This window comes from Coregonus clupeaformis, chromosome 10, assembly GCF_020615455.1.
Source record: "Coregonus clupeaformis isolate EN_2021a chromosome 10, ASM2061545v1, whole genome shotgun sequence".
NCBI lineage: Eukaryota > Metazoa > Chordata > Actinopteri > Salmoniformes > Salmonidae > Coregonus > Coregonus clupeaformis.
The window spans coordinates 25,082,269-25,101,913 of record NC_059201.1 but is presented as its reverse complement, the minus strand read 5'-3'; the positions used below and the strand labels follow the sequence as shown (position 1 = coordinate 25,101,913).

Sequence of the window (19,645 nt, the reverse complement as noted above, 5' to 3'; positions counted from 1 at the left end):
TACACAAAAGAAAAAGGAAATTGAGTAACAAATACATTTTAGCTGAATAAACTTTAAGATCCCTAGACAGCTAAATACAAATGCATAAGCGACATGGCACAGCTCACAACGGCATTGTTCATTAGGCATATAGCCCCCTCTTTGTTTCACAACCTCAAGCAGACTGTACACAATTCAATTGCCTATCCCTTCCCTGAACAATGCCACTTGGTCCAATAAAAGGGGTCAATTATACTCAGACCTCAAAACAGGTAAGCTTCAAGTACCTCCATTTTAATTATAAACATTAAACTGTAAACAGGAAATATCTCAATGTACTTCCAGTTAATATTTAGGCCTTCAGTATTCATATTTACTAATACACATACAATAATAAACATTGAATAATAAACACAAGTGCCTGAATATGACCTGCCCATTTTTTTTATTTAGCTAGCTAGTGTTCTTGATACTGTGTAACATCATTTTGTTAATGTCTAACATTGCTATGAAGGCCAAGCGGAATTTGATACAAAATATCTAAAGGGAACGTATTATTAAAGACTTTCCAAACGTGGGTCTGTTGTAGACCCACTTCCTCTCTGCTAACCTCATGTCAAAATAAAACAGACCCACAATTATCCAACAGACCCATGTTTGGAAAGTCTGTTTAATAATATGTTCATTTAGATAATTTGTCTCTAATTCCCCCGTTATAAGGACCAACCATCCAGACCACCGGCAGAGTAAATTGAAATTGAATTTTATTTAACTTCTGGCTTCCCTGCGGACTGTTCCGATTTTTTTGCAACACAATTCGCATCAATGCTAGTGTCAATATACCAGCATTGCTAAAAGCAGCTAGCATGGATTATGATATGCCTACTTGGCCTTCATAGCGATGTTACACATGAACATAACAATGTTACACAGTATCAAGAACACTAGCTAGCTAAATAAAAAATGAGCAGGTCATATTCAGGCACTTACGTTTTGGTCTATGAATGGGGAATAGAGGAGAATTAGCGCGTTAGGAAACTAGATAGCTGGCTGGCTGCAGTCCACATCGTCACAGGCCCCATCACACCTAGGCGTGATACACCGATGCTATCCTTTTTGGACATCATCAGCACGCAAAAATCCACTGCCAAAACCAGAACGCTAGCTTCACGTCCACTGTGTCACGAATGCTGAATACAATTCCATTTGAACTTACTCTTCCGATTGTCCAGTTGGTTCTTATATAGGGTGGATTTTGACAAAATATCCAAAGGAACATATAAATAAACGTGGGTTTGCTGCAGGTGCCTGGCATATCACGTCCTCTCTGCTTCACCTCATGTCAAAACAAAGTCCTGCACGTGCACCATATGTGCACAAGCAAGCGATAACTTGTGGGGGACTTTTATTTTGACAGAGAGGAAGAGAGTCTGCAGCAGACCCACGTTTGGAAAGTCTGTTTATTAATATGTTCCTTTGGATATTTTATCTCAAATTCCGCCCTATATAAGAACCAACCCCACGGATAATAGGCAATTGCATTTTATTCAACATTCGTGACAGAGAGGGGATGTGTAGGTTTTCGTCAATACAAATGTACGTGACTATCACAACATGCGTGAGCTCTCTGGTGAATGAAGTCTGTTTTGTTTGTTTTCGTATTGAAATTCATAACAGAGAAGAGGAACCGAAGTTTCAAGGGCCTTTTAAAAATAAACTAACCCCACACCATTCTCATATTACCACAACAATAACCCACTTAATTCAACATGTCTAATGGTGAGCATTAAATCCAATTTGGTAGGGGCAGAAAAATGCAAGTTCTGAAAAATAATACATTCCAGTGACAGATTTAAGTGAAAGAAAAGTGTATTTAATCACAGCTGGCTTGACAACATAAGGACTTAAATTACAGTTAATGTACACCTATACCGATACTGTATCTACTCCAATCAATCTTTTATTAGACTTTTGGCTGCTGAACCCTTTCTGTCTTCAACATGTGAGAATGAACAGATTAGTAGTTGACTCTAGAGCGTCCCAGTGACTGACTGTCCCCCTAGTGCCCTGCTGTCCCATTAGCAGAGGAAGTGAGGTTCAGAGTAGACTGGGCAGATGAGATGGACGGGCTGAGAGAGCAGAACAGCTGAGGGGTTAAGAAAGCTGGGAGGAAGTTGAAGACTAGGAAAGAGAGAACCTAGGGCTTAGGTTGAGTGTTTGGAATGGATTGTGGATTTTGACTGTGTGAGTGGTTGGGGGAGGGTTGTAATGGAAGTAATTAAATAAGGTCTGTAACAGCTATGCTGCAATTGTTATACTATTTTCTCTCCCCTCCTTTTAATTATATTTTCAGTGGATTAAGGCATAGCCTATAGCCTAGGCATACTGTGCACTCTAGGTTAAGAAACATCCAGTGATGACAAACCTCACCTTGTTCCCCCATAAAGTCTGGTAGTGTGTATTACAACCTCATGCAGAACCAGACTAGCTAACTCCAACACACAGTGTCATATAGTTACTGGTTATCCATGGCTATACAATACAAAAGCATTTTGCTGCCAAGAATTCCAATCATTGAGAGCATTATTTCACATCTGGATGTACCCCCTATAATTAAGCCTGCTCCAGAGAGAGAGAGTCATGCCTGACACCTAGTCTGGTTACACAGTGATTTTGGGTTGAACAAAGCATTTTTCTCTTCATTATGGTGTAGGGAACAGCCTGGGTCTTATTGCCTGTTCTGGCAATCCTGCTGCCCCTGTCTCTCCAAGAGGAATCACTCATCCATCAGTCATGGAACCCCACTCCCCCACAACTGGCAGGCAGCAGGAATCCTGTATTGGGTCGGTGTTGGTGAGAGCACGGGGCTACACTAGGAGTGGGCTTTACCGCAAACCAAGTCTCTAGACACAGATATGTAAGAAATATGCTATTGGATTCATGGGCTTGCGCTTGTCATTCCAGACCAAAATAACAGACAGTCTGGTGTCAATTTGCATTTGTCTCTACAGAGCTAAGAGTGCAGTAAGGGCAGTAGCCCCCATCACTTAACGAGGACTAGACGATTTGTGATGACACACAAATATATACCACAAAATGCATTAGTCAAAAATCTGGATCAATATAGTAAAAGAGCATAGCTAATGTACATTAATGGATTTTAGGAAGGCTATATGGGTATAACAGAAACAAAGCCCCCGATGCTCCTACCTCCTCTGGGCCCCCCAGCGCGCTGCGGGAGTGTGATGCCCCATCCCCCGGGACCCTGGTCCTGTAGAATGCTGCTCCTCTTTGTCTGACTGTGTCTGTGTGGTGGATCCAAACCTCAGCCTCTCTCTCTCTATCCCCTACTAACACTCTACTTCCCATCCCAACATCAACACAGATACAGCCTGCCAACCAGGCCCCTGCCTTCCTCCTGATTATGTGGTATCCTAGCGACAGCCAACTGGGTGCCTATGGAATCCCCGTGCAGTGCAGCATGCTGATTAGATGGAAGGACCCTCTCTAATGAAGATGATGATAATGATTTCACCCTCTACCCTCCCCCTGCCAGAATACTGAATTTGGTAGAATGAAGCCTCGGCCATATAATAGCCTAACCATCACCAAAATCATATTGGATAAGCACAAAACCCAATCTGTAAATGTATAGACCTATCTATTTATATTACAGAAAATGTTATTCCATCTGTTATTATTGCATTAGGACATTAGTTAGGCTATAACAGATCAGTCTATAATAATACATTGTAGTCTACACATGAACATTCAGGATAGGGTCATATACAGTATGCTAGCTGTGGGAATCCTTTAGAAATAAGCTAATAGGAACTGGAAGAAACTAGGCAATATTATTGGGTATAATGGCAGTCTGTATGATTTATTGAGTACATTTCTCAAATTAATTATCTCAATTACATCTGACAGAAACATGAAAGACAGCCACACAATTATAAAGAGTCGTTTCATTATGATGCAAGTACAGTGGGGAAAAAAGTATTTAGTCAGCCACCAATTGTGCAAGTTCTCCCACTTAAAAAGATGAGAGAGGCCTGTAATTTTCATCATAGGTACACGTCAACTATGACAGACAAAATGAGAAAAAAAAATCCAGAAAATCACATTGTAGGATTTTTAATGAATTTATTTGCAAATTATGGTGGAAAATAAGTATTTGGTCAATAACAAAAGTTTCTCAATACTTTGTTATATACCCTTTGTTGGCAATGACACAGGTCAAACGTTTTCTGTAAGTCTTCACAAGGTTTTCACACACTGTTGCTGGTATTTTGGCCCATTCCTCCATGCAGATCTCCTCTAGAGCAGTGAATTTTGGGGCTGTCGCTGGGCAACACAGACTTTCAACTCCCTCCAAAGATTTTCTATGTGGTTGAGATCTGAGACTGGCTAGGCCACTCCAGGACCTTGAAATGCTTCTTACGAAGCCACTCCTTCATTGCCCGGGCGATGTGTTTGGGATCATGTCATGCTGAAAGACCCAGCCACGTTTCATCTTCAATGCCCTTGCTGATGGAAGGAGGTTTTCACTCAAAATCTCCACGATACATGGCCCCATTCATTCTTTCCTTTACACGGATCAGTCGTCCTGGTCCCTTTGCAGAAAAACAGCCCCAAAGCATGATGTTTCCACCCCCATGCTTCACAGTAGGTATGGTGTTCTTTGGATGCAACTCAGCATTCTTTGTCCTCCAAACACGACGAGTTGAGTTTTTACCAAAAAGTTCTATTTTGGTTTCATCTGACCATATGACATTCTCCCAATCCTCTTCTGGATCATCCAAATGCACTCTAGCAAACTTCAGACGGGTCTGGACATGTACAGGCTTAAGCAGGGGGACACGTCTGGCACTGCAGGATTTGAGTCCCTGGCGGCGTAGTGTGTTACTGATGGTAGGCTTTGTTACTTTGGTCCCAGCTCTCTGCAGGTCATTCACTAGGTCCCCCCGTGTGGTTCTGGGATTTTTGCTCACCGTTCTTGTGATCATTTTGACCCCACGGGGTGAGATCTTGCGTGGAGCCCCAGATCGAGGGAGATTATCAGTGGTCTTCCATTTCCTAATAATTGCTCCCACAGTTGATTTCTTCAAACCAAGCTGCTTACCTATTGCAGATTCAGTCTTCCCAGCCTGGTGCAGGTCTACAATTTTTGTTTCAGCTCTTTGGTCTTGGCCATAGTGGAGTTTGGAGTATGACTGTTTGAGGTTGTGGACAGGTGTCTTTTATACTGATAACAAGTTCAAACAGGTGCCATTAATACAGGTAACGAGTGGAGGACAGAGGAGCCTCTTAAAGAAGAAGTTACAGGTCTGTGAGAGCCAGAAATCTTGCTTGTTTGTAGGTGACCAAATACTTATTTTCCACCATAATTTGCAAATAAATTCATAAAAAATCCTACAATGTGATTTTCTGGAATTTTTTCTCTCTCAATTTGTCTGTCATAGTTGACATGTACCTATGATGAAAATTACAGGCCTCTCTCATCTTTTTAAGTGGGAGAACTTGCACAATTGGTGGCTGACTAAATACTTTTTTCCCCCACTAAATGGAAACAATTATTGGATAGGCCTATAGCCTAGTCCTAAAAACTAAATTCCCTTAATAAGAGCAAAATTAGATGGACTTGTTTGCAGTGGAATTCAAACTAGGCTTGGCCGTATACCGTATACCGGGGTATTTGGAAATAGCCATGGGATGTTTTTTTCAATACCGTTAAAACGATTTCTTTGAAGTCTTTCAATAAATGGTCATATTTGTAGCTACTTTTTAAGTGAATACCTGCAGTCGACTTGTGCATTACATTAGGAGATAAATCAGATCGCGTTCTTCATTTCACCTGTCACATTATTTTACATTATGAAGCTTACTGTAGTTCCCCAGAACAGTTGAGCCAGTCACGTATTTTTTTGTAAATAGCACAACAGGAGAAAGCGGGACCAGGTGAGTCCAGCTGTCTATTGACAGGGGTCGCGTTTTATATTGAAAGTCAGTGTTTTTTTGCTCAGGGACGTGCAACTAGGGCTGACCCCAATTAGTCGACAGGTCGATTGTTTGGTCGATAGGATGTTGGTCGACCAAGATTTAGTTTAGTCGAGCAGTGGCAAATATATATAAAAAAAATTATGGCACACGAGACACCTGTCTGATTCGAGCCCATCTCAGTGAACTAATCCATTGCGGAGGCCGAGACTAATCCATTGCGGAGGCCGTGTGGATGGCACAGTCCAAGAAGAAGGGGAGTGTGGCTAAAATAAACGTCTCTCTCCAGAATGAGCTCTCTCCCACCAATTTGTGCACATTCATTGTTTCATAACTTCATTGTGTGAATTGTTTGCCTTGATTGTTATTGTCTATCAATTCCCCATTACATATATCACCAGTAGTATTCTACATTTACCATTAATTCCTATAATGTCTAATCTACAATATTTGTTTGGTTATGGTAATATCTGTTAATGCATTCAATATATTATTATTCCAGTCTTTTACTGTTCTCATTGTCAGAGTGGACACGTTGTTTGCAGAGCCCACAACCTATTCTACACTTGTGAGAAACAAATGTTGGTTTATTTCATTCCATTTATGAGTTCTCAATTTAGTCATTGTCATTCGTTTGGAGCGCTACTGTCAATGTTGAGTAAGGACGCGCACCTGATTATGCATAGAAGTAGTCCTATACGCTATCTGGCCTTTGCGCAAATCTAGGCATATGAATGTGCCTATGGTGGGGATCTGATAGTATTTCTGATTGGCTTAATGCACCACAACTAATGAGCTGTGGAGCTTCTGAAAGTATTGTATTCTTCACCTCAAACACCAAGCAAACAAAGTCTGTTTTTACATCCATTGAGGATGACAATAGTTCCTCGATGTATTTGAAAAATCTTTCCAGCTCTCTCCCTTTCGATAACCACTGCGTGAAAGGGAAAAATGTCATGCTCTGATCAAGTGGAAACGTCATACAATAGGTCGACCTTATCCCTTGCGCAAAATAGCCTACAGCTGTGTCTGTCCCGAGCTCACTGGCATGGGAAACTGAGGGCCCAGACTATTTTATACAATATTGCAGGTTTGCTAGTGCTAGCTTCAGCCTGGACCCAAGTTGATACAATGTTTCAAGTTCGTTGCAGACAGGCCATGGTCCCCAATGTGATTTATAGGATATGTATTTTTTTAAAATCAGGATATTCTCTACCTGCAGGCTGCAATGTTTTTATTTGTTGGCTTATGTAGGCTATTTTTACATAGTTAGCAATGACAATAGAAGTTACTTTTTAGGTTTGTATAATTTTCATTTAGATTTGGATAGAAATGACAATGATTTTGAGATACTAAGGCGTTATTATAAATTCAATGAAACTGTTTCACGAAAATGTGCATATGAAAACTATAACTGGCCTGCAGCCTGCAGGTAGAAAATATTGTGATAATAATAAATATCCTATAAATCACATTGGCTAAACATGGCCTGTCTGCAACGAACTTGAAACATTATCAACTATTAACTGGGTCCGGCCCAAAGCTTGCGCTAGCGAACTTGCAACATTGTATAAAATATTCTGGCCCCTCAAGAGATTCCTGCGCCAGTGAGCTCGGGACAGACACAGCTGTAGGCTATTTGCACTGGGGATAAGAAGCAGTGCTTGACTTGGGCAGGAGCTCACCGGAGCAGAATACCGGCACCTCAAATCTTCTACTGCTTGAGCTCCTGTTCCTTTTATAGAATATTAGCTCAAAAGTATTGTTGCGCTCCTGCACCTAAATATAAACAGTACCAGCACCCAAAATGAGAACCAGAACCTATTTCAGTCCAAGTCAAGCACTGATAAGAAGCAATCAGGTAGACCTATTTTATGACGTTTCCACTGGATCAGAGCATGACATTTTCCCCTTCTACACTGAGTGGTTATCAAAAAGGAGAGAGCTGGAAAGATTTTCAAATACATTGAGGAACTACTGTAATTCTCATTGGATGTAAAACCAGACTTCGTTTGCTCGATGTTTGAGGTGAAGAAAACATTACTTTGAGAAGCTCCACAGCTCATTAGTGGTGGTGTGTTAAGCCAATCAGAAATACTATCAGATCCCCACCATAGGCACATTTATATGCCTACATTTGAGCACAAGTCAGGTAGCCTATAGGCCTACTTCTATGCGTGCGCTTTCCTTATTCAACATTGACAGGAGTGCTCCAAACAAAAGACAATGACTAAATTGACCAAACTCTTAAATGGAATTAAATAAACCAAAACGTGTTTCTCACAAGTGTAGCATAGGTTGTGCACTCTGCAAACAATGTGTCCACTCAGATAATGAGAACGGGAAGACTGGAATAATAATATTGAATGCATTAAAATAAATTACCGTAACCAAAGTAACAAACATTGTAGATTTGAAATGATAGGAATTAACGGTAAATGTACAACTGGTGATATATGTAATGGGGAATTGATATACACTAACAGTCAAACGCAAACAATTCACGCAATGAAGTTGAAACAATGAATGTGCACACTTCATCAGGAGAGAGCACATTCTGGAGAGAGAAGTGCATTGTGCATCTGGGCGCATGGTCAATCCGACTTCTGCATAGGCCATGCAGCATTTACGGTGATATGATCTCAGCAGAAATCAGGGCATTCATACATCTTGTGCTTCGTGGAGCAATGCAGAGCTGTTGTCACGGAAGTGAGTTTGTGTTTATACAATATGTACCGCCCCCACCTACCATCAACCAATCATGTCAATGTGGAGCTATACAGAGCTCTCCGTATTGTTAAAACATTTTGGGAGGTGCATGGTGATGCGGTACGGAGCTCGATTTGGCCTCTGCATGCCTCTGAAGGCTCCGCAATTGCGTCACACCCTCCATATGGAGCCTCTGACCACATTTTCGGATAAAGCATCAATAAAAATGGCTTTTAGTCTAGGCCTCCACAATGGATTAGTTCACTGAGATGGGCGCAAATATATAAATATATATATCATGAAATCCATTTTATATTTGAGATTCTTCAAATAGCCACCCTTTGCCTTGATGACAGTTTTGCACACTCTTGGCATTCTCTCAACCAGCTTCATGAGGTAGTCACCTGGAATGCATTTCAATTAACAGGTGTGCCTTCTTAAAAGTTAATTTGTGGAATTAACTTCCTTCTTAATGCATTTGAGCCAATCAGTTGTGTTGTGACAAGGTAGAGGGGGTATACAGAAGACCAAGTCCATATTATGGCAAGAACAGCTCAAATAAGCAAAGAGAAACAACAGGTATCATTACTTTAAGACATGAAGGTCAGTCAATACGGAACATTTCAAGAACTATGAAAGTTTCTTCAAGTGCAGTCACAAACACCATCAAGCGCTATGATGAAACTGGCTCTCATGAGGACCACCACTGGAATGGAAGACCCAGAGTTACCTCTGCTGCAGAGGATAAGTTCATTAGAGTTAACAGCCTCAGAAATTGCAGCCCAAATAAATGCTTCACAGAGTTCAAGTATCAGACACATCTCAACATTAACTGTTCAGAGGGGACTGTGTGAATAAGGCCTTCAAGGTCAAATTGCTGCAAAGAAACCACTACTAAAGGACACCAATAAGAAGAAGTGACCTGATTGGGCCAAGAAACACGAGCAATGGCCATTAGACCGGTGGAATTTGTCCTTTGGTCTGGAGTCCAAATTGGAGATTTTTGGATCAATCCGGATGATCTCTGCATGTGTAGTTCCCACCATAAAGCATGGAGGAGGAGGTGTTATGGTGTGGGGGTGCTTTGCTGGTGACACTGTCTGTGATTTAATTAGAATTAACCAGCATGGCTACCACAGCATTCTGCAGCAATACGCCATCCCATCTGGTTTGGGCTTAGTGGGACTATCATTTGTTTTTCAACAGGACAATGACCCAACACACCTCCAGGCTGTGTAATTTTACCAAGAAGGAGAGTGATGGGAGTGCTGCATCAGATGACCTGGCCTCCACAATCCCCCGACCTCAACCCAATTGAGATGGTTTGGGATGAGTCGGACGGCAGATTGAAGGAAAAGCAACCAACAAGTGCTCAGCATATGTGGGAACTCCTTCAAGACTGTTGGAAAAGCATTCCAGGTGAAGCTGGTTGAGAGAATGCCAAGAGTGTGCAAAGCTGTCATCAAGGCAAAGAGTGGCTATTTGAAGAATCTCAAAAATATAATATATTTTGATTTGTTTAACACTTTTTGGTTACTACATGATTCCATATGTGTTATTTAATAGTTTTGATGTCTTCACTATTATTCTACAATGTAAAAAAATTTAAAAATAAAGAAAAACCCTTGAATGAGTAGGTGTGTCCAAACATTTGACTGGTACTGTGTATATATATATATATATATTTTTACTGCTCGACTAAAACAATCTCGGTCGACCAGCAGCCTAACGACCAAACAATTGTCCAGTTGACTAATTGGGGTCAGCCCTAGTACACATGCTGCTCAAGAACCAGTCCTTCAGACAAGCATACGTCAAAACTTTGTTCATTTGCACAAAGTATCTCGTTCACATTCGCTTGTAAATGTCCAAACTCACCAAAAGTGACATTCGGTAGCTCCTACCTATATATTGCCTGTCCTTGTAATTTGTTTATTTTTCGTTTGCACTCGTTAGCATATTTAGCTAGCAGCCTCCATGGAAATTCACTATTACTTGTCCAAATTTTGTTAGCATTCTGGTAATTGACAGCCAATGTTTTATTTGGGGATTTTTGGCGCCCCCTTGTGTACTAAAGTGGTAATACCGTAAATCCCGGCATGAGAGAAGGACGGTATGACAATATGAAAATCTGGATACCGCCCAACGCTAATTCAAACATCACGATATAAAAATATTTTGGCCTATGCAATGCATTCATAGGCCTATAGAAGAATAATCAGCTGCTTGATAATGGCACTTATGGTCTGGCCAGCCACATTAAAAACACCAAAGACCATGTATGGCTGTATGAAATGTAGCCTTTTCAGTGGTTTGCTGGCATAACCTTGTATTGACTGGGGCCAGGCAGACGTAGCCATCATTGATTATAATCTGCTCATTAGCATATAGATTAGCCTAGCTGCCTTCCTGTGAAGGCATGGGTAGGGTAGGGTTGGAGATGAGGGAGGATTGGGATCGCAATGGCTGTCATGAGTCAGATCTGTTTTGATGCACTGTCTGACTGACAGCCAAGGGCTCAGGATGGCCATGAGACAGGTGGGCCAGACAAACAGTGACAGGGGAGTTGTGGGGTAGGCTAGGCACCAGCCTTTTTCAGAGGACATGCTTGTTTTCCAATACATACAGTGCCTTGCAAAAGTATTCAGCCCCCTTGGCGTTTTTCCTATTTTGTTGCATTACAACCTGTAATTTAAATGGATTTTTATTTGGATTTCATGTAATGGACATACACAAAATATGCCAAATTGGTGAAGTGAAATGAAAAAAAATAATAATGGAAAAGTGGTGCATGCATACAGTGAGGGAAAAAAGTATTTGATCCCCTGCTGATTTTGTACGTTTGCCCACTGACAAACACATGATCAGTCTATAATTTTAATGGTAGGTTTATTTGAACAGTGAGAGCCAGAATAACAACAAAAAAATCCAGAAAAACACATGTCAAAAATGTTATAAATTGATTTGCATTTTAATGAGGGAAATAAGTATTTGACCCCTCTGCAAAACATGACTTAGTACTTGGTGGCAAAAGCCTTGTTGGCAATCACAGAGGTCAGACGTTTCTTGTAGTTGGTCACCAGGTTTGCACACATCTCAGGAGGGATTTTGTCCCATTCCTTTTGCAGATCTTCTCCAAGTCATTAAGGTTTCGAGCCTGATGTTTGGCAACTCGAACCTTCAGCTCCCTCCACAGATTTTCTATGGGATTAAGGTCTGGAGACTGGCTAGGCCAGTCCAGGACCTTAATGTGCTTCTTCTTGAGCCACTCCTTTGTTGCCTTGGCCGTGTGTTTCGGGTCATTGTCATGCTGGAATACCCATTCACGACCCATTTTCAATGCCCTGGCTGAGGGAAGGAGGTTCTCACCCAAGATTTGACGGTACAGGCCCCGTCCATCGTCCCTTTGATGCGGTGAAGTTGTCCTGTCCCCTTAGCAGAAAAACACCCCCAAAGCATAATGTTTCCACCTCCATGTTTGACGGTGGGGATGGTGTTCTTGGGGTCATAGGCAGCATTCCTCCTCCTCCAAACATGGCGAGTTGAGTTGATGCCAAAGAGCTCGATTTTGGTCTCACCTGACCACAACACTTTCACCCAGTTCTCCACTGAATCATTCAGATGTTCATTGGCAAATTTCAGACGGCCCTGTATACAGTGGGGAAAAAAAGTATTTAGTCAGCCACCAATTGTGCAAGTTCTCCCACTTAAAAAGATGAGAGAGGCCTGTAATTTTCATCATAGGTACACGTCAACTATGACAGACAAAATGAGGAAAAACAATCCAGAAAATCACATTGTAGGATTTTTAATGAATTTATTTGCAAATTATGGTGGAAAATAAGTATTTGGTCAATAACAAAAGTTTCTCAATAATTTGTTATATACTCTTTGTTGGCAATGACACAGGTCAAACGTTTTCTGTAAGTCTTCACAAGGTTTTCACACACTGTTGCTGGTATTTTGGCCCATTCGTCCATGCAGATCTCCTCTAGAGCAGTGATGTTTTGGGGCTGTCGCTGGGCAACACGGACTTTCAACTCCCTCCAAAGATTTTCTATGGGGTTGAGATCTGGAGACTGGCTAGGCCACTCCAGGACCTTGAAATGCTTCTTGCGAAGCCACTCCTTCGTTGCCCGGGCGGTGTGTTTGGGATCATTGTCATGCTGAAAGACCCAGCCACTTTTCATCTTCAATGCCCTTGCTGATGGAAGGAGGTTTTCACTCAAAATCACACGATACATGGCCCCATTTATTCTTTCCTTTACACGGATCAGTCGTCCTGGTCCCTTTGCAGAAAAACAGCCCCAAAGCATGATGTTTCCACCCCCATGCTTCACAGTAGGTATGGTGTTCTTTGGATGCAACTCAGCATGCTTCTACACCTGCATTACTAGCTGTTTGGGGTTTTAGGCTGGGTTTCTGTACAGCACTTCGAGATATTAGCTGATGTAAGAAGGGCTATATAAAATAAAATTGATTGATTGATTGATTTGTCCTCCAAACACGACAAGTTCTATTTTGGTTTGACATTCTCCCAATCCTCTTCTGGATCATCCAAATGCACTCTAGCAAACTTCAGACGGGCCTGGACATGTACTGGCTTAAGCAGGGGGACACGTCTTGCACTGCAGGATTTGAGTCCCTGGCGGCGTAGTATGTTACTGATGGTAGGCTTTGTTACTTTGGTCCCAGCTCTCTGCAGGTCATTCACTAGGTCCCCCCGTGTGGTTCTGGGATTTTTGCTCACCGTTTTTGTGATCATTTTGACCCCACGGGGTGAGATCTTGCGTGGAGCCCCAGATCGAGGGAGATTATCAGTGGTCTTGTATGTCTTCCATTTCCTAATAATTGCTCCCACAGTTGATTTCTTCAAACCAAGCTGCTTACCTATTGCAGATTCAGTCTTCCCAGCCTGGTGCAGGTCTACAGCTCTTTGGTCTTGGCCATAGTGGAGTTTGGAGTGTGACTGTTTGAGGTTGTGGACAGGTGTCTTTTATACTGATAACAAGTTCAAACAGGTGCCATTAATACAGGTAACGAGTGGAGGACAGAGGAGCCTCTTAAAGCAGAAGTTACAGGTCTGTGAGAGCCAGAAATCTTGCTTGTTTGTAGGTGACCAAATACTTATTTTCCACCATAATTTGCAAATAAATTCATTAAAAATCCTACAATGTGATTTTCTCGATTTTTTTTTCTCAATTTGTCTGTCATAGTTGACGTGTACCTATGATGAAAATTACAGGCCTCTCTCATCTTTTTAAGTGGGAGAACTTGCACAATTGGTGGCTGACTAAATACTTTTTTTCCCCCACTGTATGTGCTTTCTTGAGTAGGGGGGACCTTGCGGGCGTTGCAGGATTTCAGTCCTTCACGGCGTAGTGTGTTTCCAATTGTTTTCTTGGTGACTATGGTCCCAGCTGCCTTGAGATCATTGACAAGATCCTCCCGTGTAGTTCTGGGCTGATTCCTCACTGTTCTCATGATCATTGCAACTCCACGAGGTGAGCACTTGCATGGAGCCCCAGGCCGAGGGAGATTGACAGTTCTTTTGTGTTTTTCCATTTGCGAATAATCACACCAACTGTTGTCACCTTATTACCAAGCTGCTTGGCGATGGTCTTGTAGCCCATTCCAGCCTTGTGTAGGTCTGCAATCTTGTCCCTGACATCCTTGGAGAGCTCTTTGGTCTTGGCCATGGTGGAGAGTTTGGAATCTGATTGATTGATTGCTTCAGTGGACAGGTTTCTTTTTATACAGGTAACAAACTGAGATTAGGAGCACTCCCTTTAAGAGTGTGCTCCTAATCTCAGCTCATTACCTGTATAAAAGACACCTGGGAGCCAGAAATCTTTCTGATTGAGAGGGCGTCAAATACTTATTTCCCTCATTAAAATGCAAATCAATTTATAACATTTTTGACATGCGTTTTTCTGGATTCTTTTGTTGTTATTCTGTCTCTCACTGTTCAAATAAACCTACCATTAAAATTATAGACTGATCATTTCTTTGTCAGTGGGCAAACGTACAAAATCAGCAGGGGGATCAACTACTTTTTTCCCTCACTGTATGTATTCACCCCCCTTTGCTATGAAGCCCCTAAATAAGATCTGGTGCAACCAATTACCTTCAGAAGTCACATAATTAGTTAAATAAAGTCCTCCTGTGTGCAATCTAAGTGTCACATGATCTGTCACATGATCTCAGTATATACACACCTGTTCTGAAAGGCCCCAGAGTCTGCAACAACACTAAGCAAGGGGCACCACCAAGCAAGCGGCACCATGAAGACCAAGGAGCTCTCCAAACAGGTCAGGGACAAAGTTGTGGGATCAAGGTTGGGTTCTAAAAAAATATCAGAAACTTTGAACATCCCACGGAGCACCATTAAATCCATTATTTTAAAAAATGTTAAGAATATGGCACCACAACAAACCTGCCAAGAGAGGGCCGCCCACCAAAACTCACGGACCAGGCAAGGAGGGCATTAATCAGAGAGGCAACAAAGAGACCAAAGATAACCCTGAAGGAGCTGCAAAGCTCCACAGCGGATTTTGGAGTATCTCTCCATAGGACCACTTTAAGCCGTACACTCCACGGAGCTGGGCTTTACGGAAGAGTGGCCAGAAAAAAGCATTGTTTAAAGAAAAAAATTAGGAAACACGTTTGGGGTTCGCCAAAAGCCATGTGGGAGACTCCCCAAACATATGGAAGAAGGTACTCTGGTCAGATGAGACTACAATTGAGCTTTTTGGCCATCAAGGAAAACGCTATGTCTGGCGCAAACCCAACACCTCTCATCACCCCGAGAACACCATCCCCACAGTGAAGCATGGTGGTGGCAGCATCATGCTGTGGGGATGTTTTTCATTGGCAGGGACTGGGAAACTGGTCAGAGTTGAAGGAATGATGGATGGCGCTAAATACAGGGAAATTCTTGAGGGAAACCTGTTTCAGTCTTCCAGAGATTTGAGACTGGGACGGAGGTTCACCCTCCAGCAGGACAATGATTCTAAGTATACAACACTCGAGTGGTTTAAGGGGAAACATTTAAATGTCTTGGAATGGCCTAGTCAAAGCCCAGACCTCAATCCAATTGAGAATCTGTGGTATGACTTAAAGATTGCTGTACACCAGCGGACCCCATCCAACTTGAAGGAGCTGGAGCAGTTTTGCCTTGAAGAATGGGCAAAAATCCCAGTGGCTAGATGTGCTAAGCTTATAGAGACATACCCAAAGAGACTTGCAGCTGTAATTGCTGCAAAAGGTGGCTCTACAAAGTATTGACTTTGGGGGGGTGAATAGTTATGCACACTCAAGTTCTGTTTCTTTGTCTTATTTCTTGTTTGTTTCACAATAAAAAATATTTTGCATCTTCAAAGTGGTAGGCATGTTGTGTAAATCAAATGATACAAACCCCCCAAAAAAATCAATTTTAATTCCAGATTGTAAGGCAACAAAATAGGAAAAATGCCAAGGGGGGTGAATACTTTCGCAAGCCACTGTACAAGCCACACTTCTAACTCAATATGCCCATTTCTTATTCCAAGAGGCTCTTATGTGGCTTTATTTAAATATTACAATATTACAAACGCATAATAGAAGGTTTTTTTTTGTCCAGTGGGCCAGCTTTGGCATAAAGCAATTATTTTTACAGTTACTAGGGTAGGCCTACAACAGAATATTCATCCTGCAAAATATCTAACAACTGGATCTTGTGAGCCTAATTTAGAAGGAATAAGCAGCCTGGATGTGCATAAAAAACATATCAGTTTGAAAAATGCATCTCATATTTAAAAATGAACACTCCACATGAAAAAATACTACAGTTTACCAAAGAATACTACAGTACTTACTATATAATTCTATCCTGCCGTACAAAGGCAAAACGCAGTTACTACATCAACAATGAAACTGAGAAAAATGGCTTTAACATTTTTTAGCTAGCCAGCCAAATATGTTGTAGGTAGATAAGTGATAATGCACTGATGGATATGTAATATTAACGTCAACACTATTGACAGATAAAGGTAACCTAATTTAACAAATGACACTGAAAGATTATACTTTGCAATCCCTGTGGGCCCTGTGTAGCTCAGTTGGTAGAGCATGGCCCTTGCAACAGGGTTGTGGGTTCGATTCCCACGGGGGGCCAGTATGATTTTTTCTTTATTTTATTTTTTCAAACATGTATTCACTCACTAACTGTAAGTCGCTCTGGATAAGAGCGTCTGCTAAATGACTAAAATGTGAAAAAAAAGTATTCATCGACAGGTGGCCTCACATTCTCCTCAAGAATTCTCTGGTACAATATAGAATTAATGGTTGACTCAATGATGGAAAGTTGGCCCTGAGGCAGCAAAGCAGCCCCAAACCATAATGCCACCGCCGCCATGCTTTACGGTTGGTATGAGGTTCTTCTGTTCAAAGGCAGTGTTTCATTTTCGCCAAACATGGTGTCTGGCATTGCGGTCAAACAACTCCACCTTTGACTCATCTGTCCAGAGCACATTGTTCCAGTAGTTTTGGTCTTTACCCAGGTGTTGTCTGGCAAAAGTCAGTCGTGTCTTGATATTATTTTTTGAGAGCAGAGGCTTCTTCCTTCCTGACATCCCATGTAGGCCAAGTTTGTGCAGTCTCTTTCTGACAGTTGACTCATGCACTTCGACATTGATTGTAGCAAGAGAGGCCTGTAGATCCCTTTGATGTTACCCTAGGGTTCTTAGAGACTTCTATGAGCATCTTTCGGTCAGATATTGGGCTGAATTAGGTGGGACGACCTGTCCTAGGTAGATTGCCAGTGGTCTGGAAATTTTTCCATTTGTAGATGAGCCGTCGGACAGTGGAATGATGTACTTCGAATTGCTTGGAAATGGATTTGTAACCCCTCCCAGACTCATGGGCATCAATAATCTTTCTTCTGAGGGCCTCGGGTATGTATTTTGATCTTAGCATGATGTGTTACCACACACCCATATGGTTCAGACCAAACCAGATCAAGTTTCTAATCTTTATGGAAGTTTCTCTCTAATGATTTTCTAGTGTTTTGGTGCACCTGATTCTAATTTTAGCCATTTTATGTGATGGTAAAGATAGGGGTGTACTAACTTTTTCCGCATAAGGAAAAGGCATTTTTGTTTATTTTAATTGCATAACATTTTCAAAGTTACATTTTTTGTGTGTGATTTGTTAAATTGGGTTACCTTTATCAATGAATGTGGTGGGAATTTAGCTCAAATGTGTCCAAATATGTCAACAACAAAAAAAATTAAGACCACTTTCCAGGGGGGTGTACTTACTTTTTCACATGACTGTACAGTGGGGAAAAAAGTATTTAGTCAGCCACCAATTGTGCAAGTTCTCCCACTTAAAAAGATGAGAGAGGTCTGTAATTTTCATCATAGGTACATGTCAACTATTACAGACAAAATGAGAAAAAAAATCCAGAAAATCACATTGTAGGATTTTTAATGAATTTATTTGCATATTATGGTGGAAAATAAGTATTTGGTCAATAACAAAAGTTTCTCAATACTTTGTTATATACCCTTTGTTGGCAATGACACAGGTCAAATGTTTTCTGTAAGTCTTCACAAGGTTTTCACACACTGTTGCTGGTATTTTGGCCCATTCCTCCATGCAGATCTCCTCTAGAGCAGTGATGTTTTGGGGCTGTCGCTGGGCAACACGGACTTTCAACTCCCTCCAAAGATTTTCTATGTGGTTGAGATCTGGAGACTGGCTAGGCCACTCCAGGACCTTGAAATGCTTCTTACGAAGCCACTCCTTCATTGCCCGGGCGGTGTGTTTGGGATCATGTCATGCTGAAAGACCCAGCCACGTTTCATCTTCAATGCCCTTGCTGATGGAAGGAGGTTTTCACTCAAAATCTCACGATACATGGCCCCATTCATTCTTTCCTTTACACGGATCAGTCGTCCTGGTCCCTTTGCAGAAAAACAGCCCCAAAGCATGATGTTTCCACCCCCATGCTTCACAGTAGGTATGGTGTTCTTTGGATGCAACTCAGCATTCTTTGTCCTCCAAACACGACGAGTTGAGTTTTTACCAAAAAGTTATATTTTGGTTTCATCTGACCATATGACATTCTACCAATCCTCTTCTGGATCATCCAAATGCACTCTAGCAAACTTCAGATGGGCCTGGACATGTACTGGCTTCAGCAGGGGGACACGTCTGGCACTGCAGGATTTGAGTCCCTGGCGGCGTAGTGTGTTACTGATGGTAGGCTTTGTTACTTTGGTCCCAGCTCTCTGCAGGTCATTCACTAGGTCCCCCGTGTGGTTCTGGGATTTTTGCTCACCGTTCTTGTGATAATTTTGACCCCACGGGGTGAGATCTTGCGTGGAGCCCCAGATCGAGGGAGATTATCAGTGGTCTTGTATGTCTTCCATTTCCTAATAATTGCTCCCACAGTTGATTTCTTCAAACCAAGCTGCTTACCTATTGCAGATTCAGTCTTCCCAGCCTGGTGCAGGTCTACAATTTTGTTTCTGGTGTCCTTTGACAGCTCTTTGGTCTTGGCCATAGTGGAGTTTGGAGTGTGACTGTTTGAGGTTGTGGACAGGTGTCTTTTATACTGATAACAAGTTCAAACAGGTGCCATTAATACAGGTAACGAGTGGAGGACAGAGGAGCCTCTTAAAGAAGAAGTTACAGGTCTCTCTCATCTTTTTAAGTGGGAGAACTTGCACAATTGTTGGCTGACTAAATACTTTTTTTCCCCACTGTATATGGGTAATGCAAAGGAAAAGTGCAGCATCTACAATCGAAACGTGTTTATCAAACTTTCTTGCTATTTTTCTGTTTGATGGAAACAGTTTGAAAGTTCTAACTAGATTCCAACTGTATTTAATGGTTTTATGTTTTGAATGTTGTATTGTAGCATTTTTTTGCCATAAGGTCAGGACTATTTCATCACGCAGAATGTCTATAC

At 41.7% G+C, this 19,645-nt stretch overlaps 1 protein-coding gene across 5 annotated transcripts in view; it reads right to left on the bottom strand.

Annotated features, from left to right (window-relative positions):
• LOC121574932 (polyhomeotic-like protein 2) overlaps positions 1 to 19,645 on the bottom strand; it is a 46,152-nt gene that overhangs the window by 18,086 nt on the left and 8,421 nt on the right. For 3 of the 5 annotated variants that reach the window (XM_041887624.2, XM_041887625.2, XM_041887627.2), the window contains exon 1: positions 3,190 to 3,398. The exons of 1 other annotated variant lie outside the window; for it this stretch is intronic. In XM_041887624.2, the coding sequence (XP_041743558.2) occupies positions 3,190 to 3,233 (44 nt within the window). In that variant the 5' untranslated portion in view covers positions 3,234 to 3,398. Of the gene's footprint in view, positions 1 to 3,189; positions 3,399 to 19,645 lie in introns of those variants that run through there. One more of the 5 variants, XM_041887626.2, reaches the window with a different exon arrangement.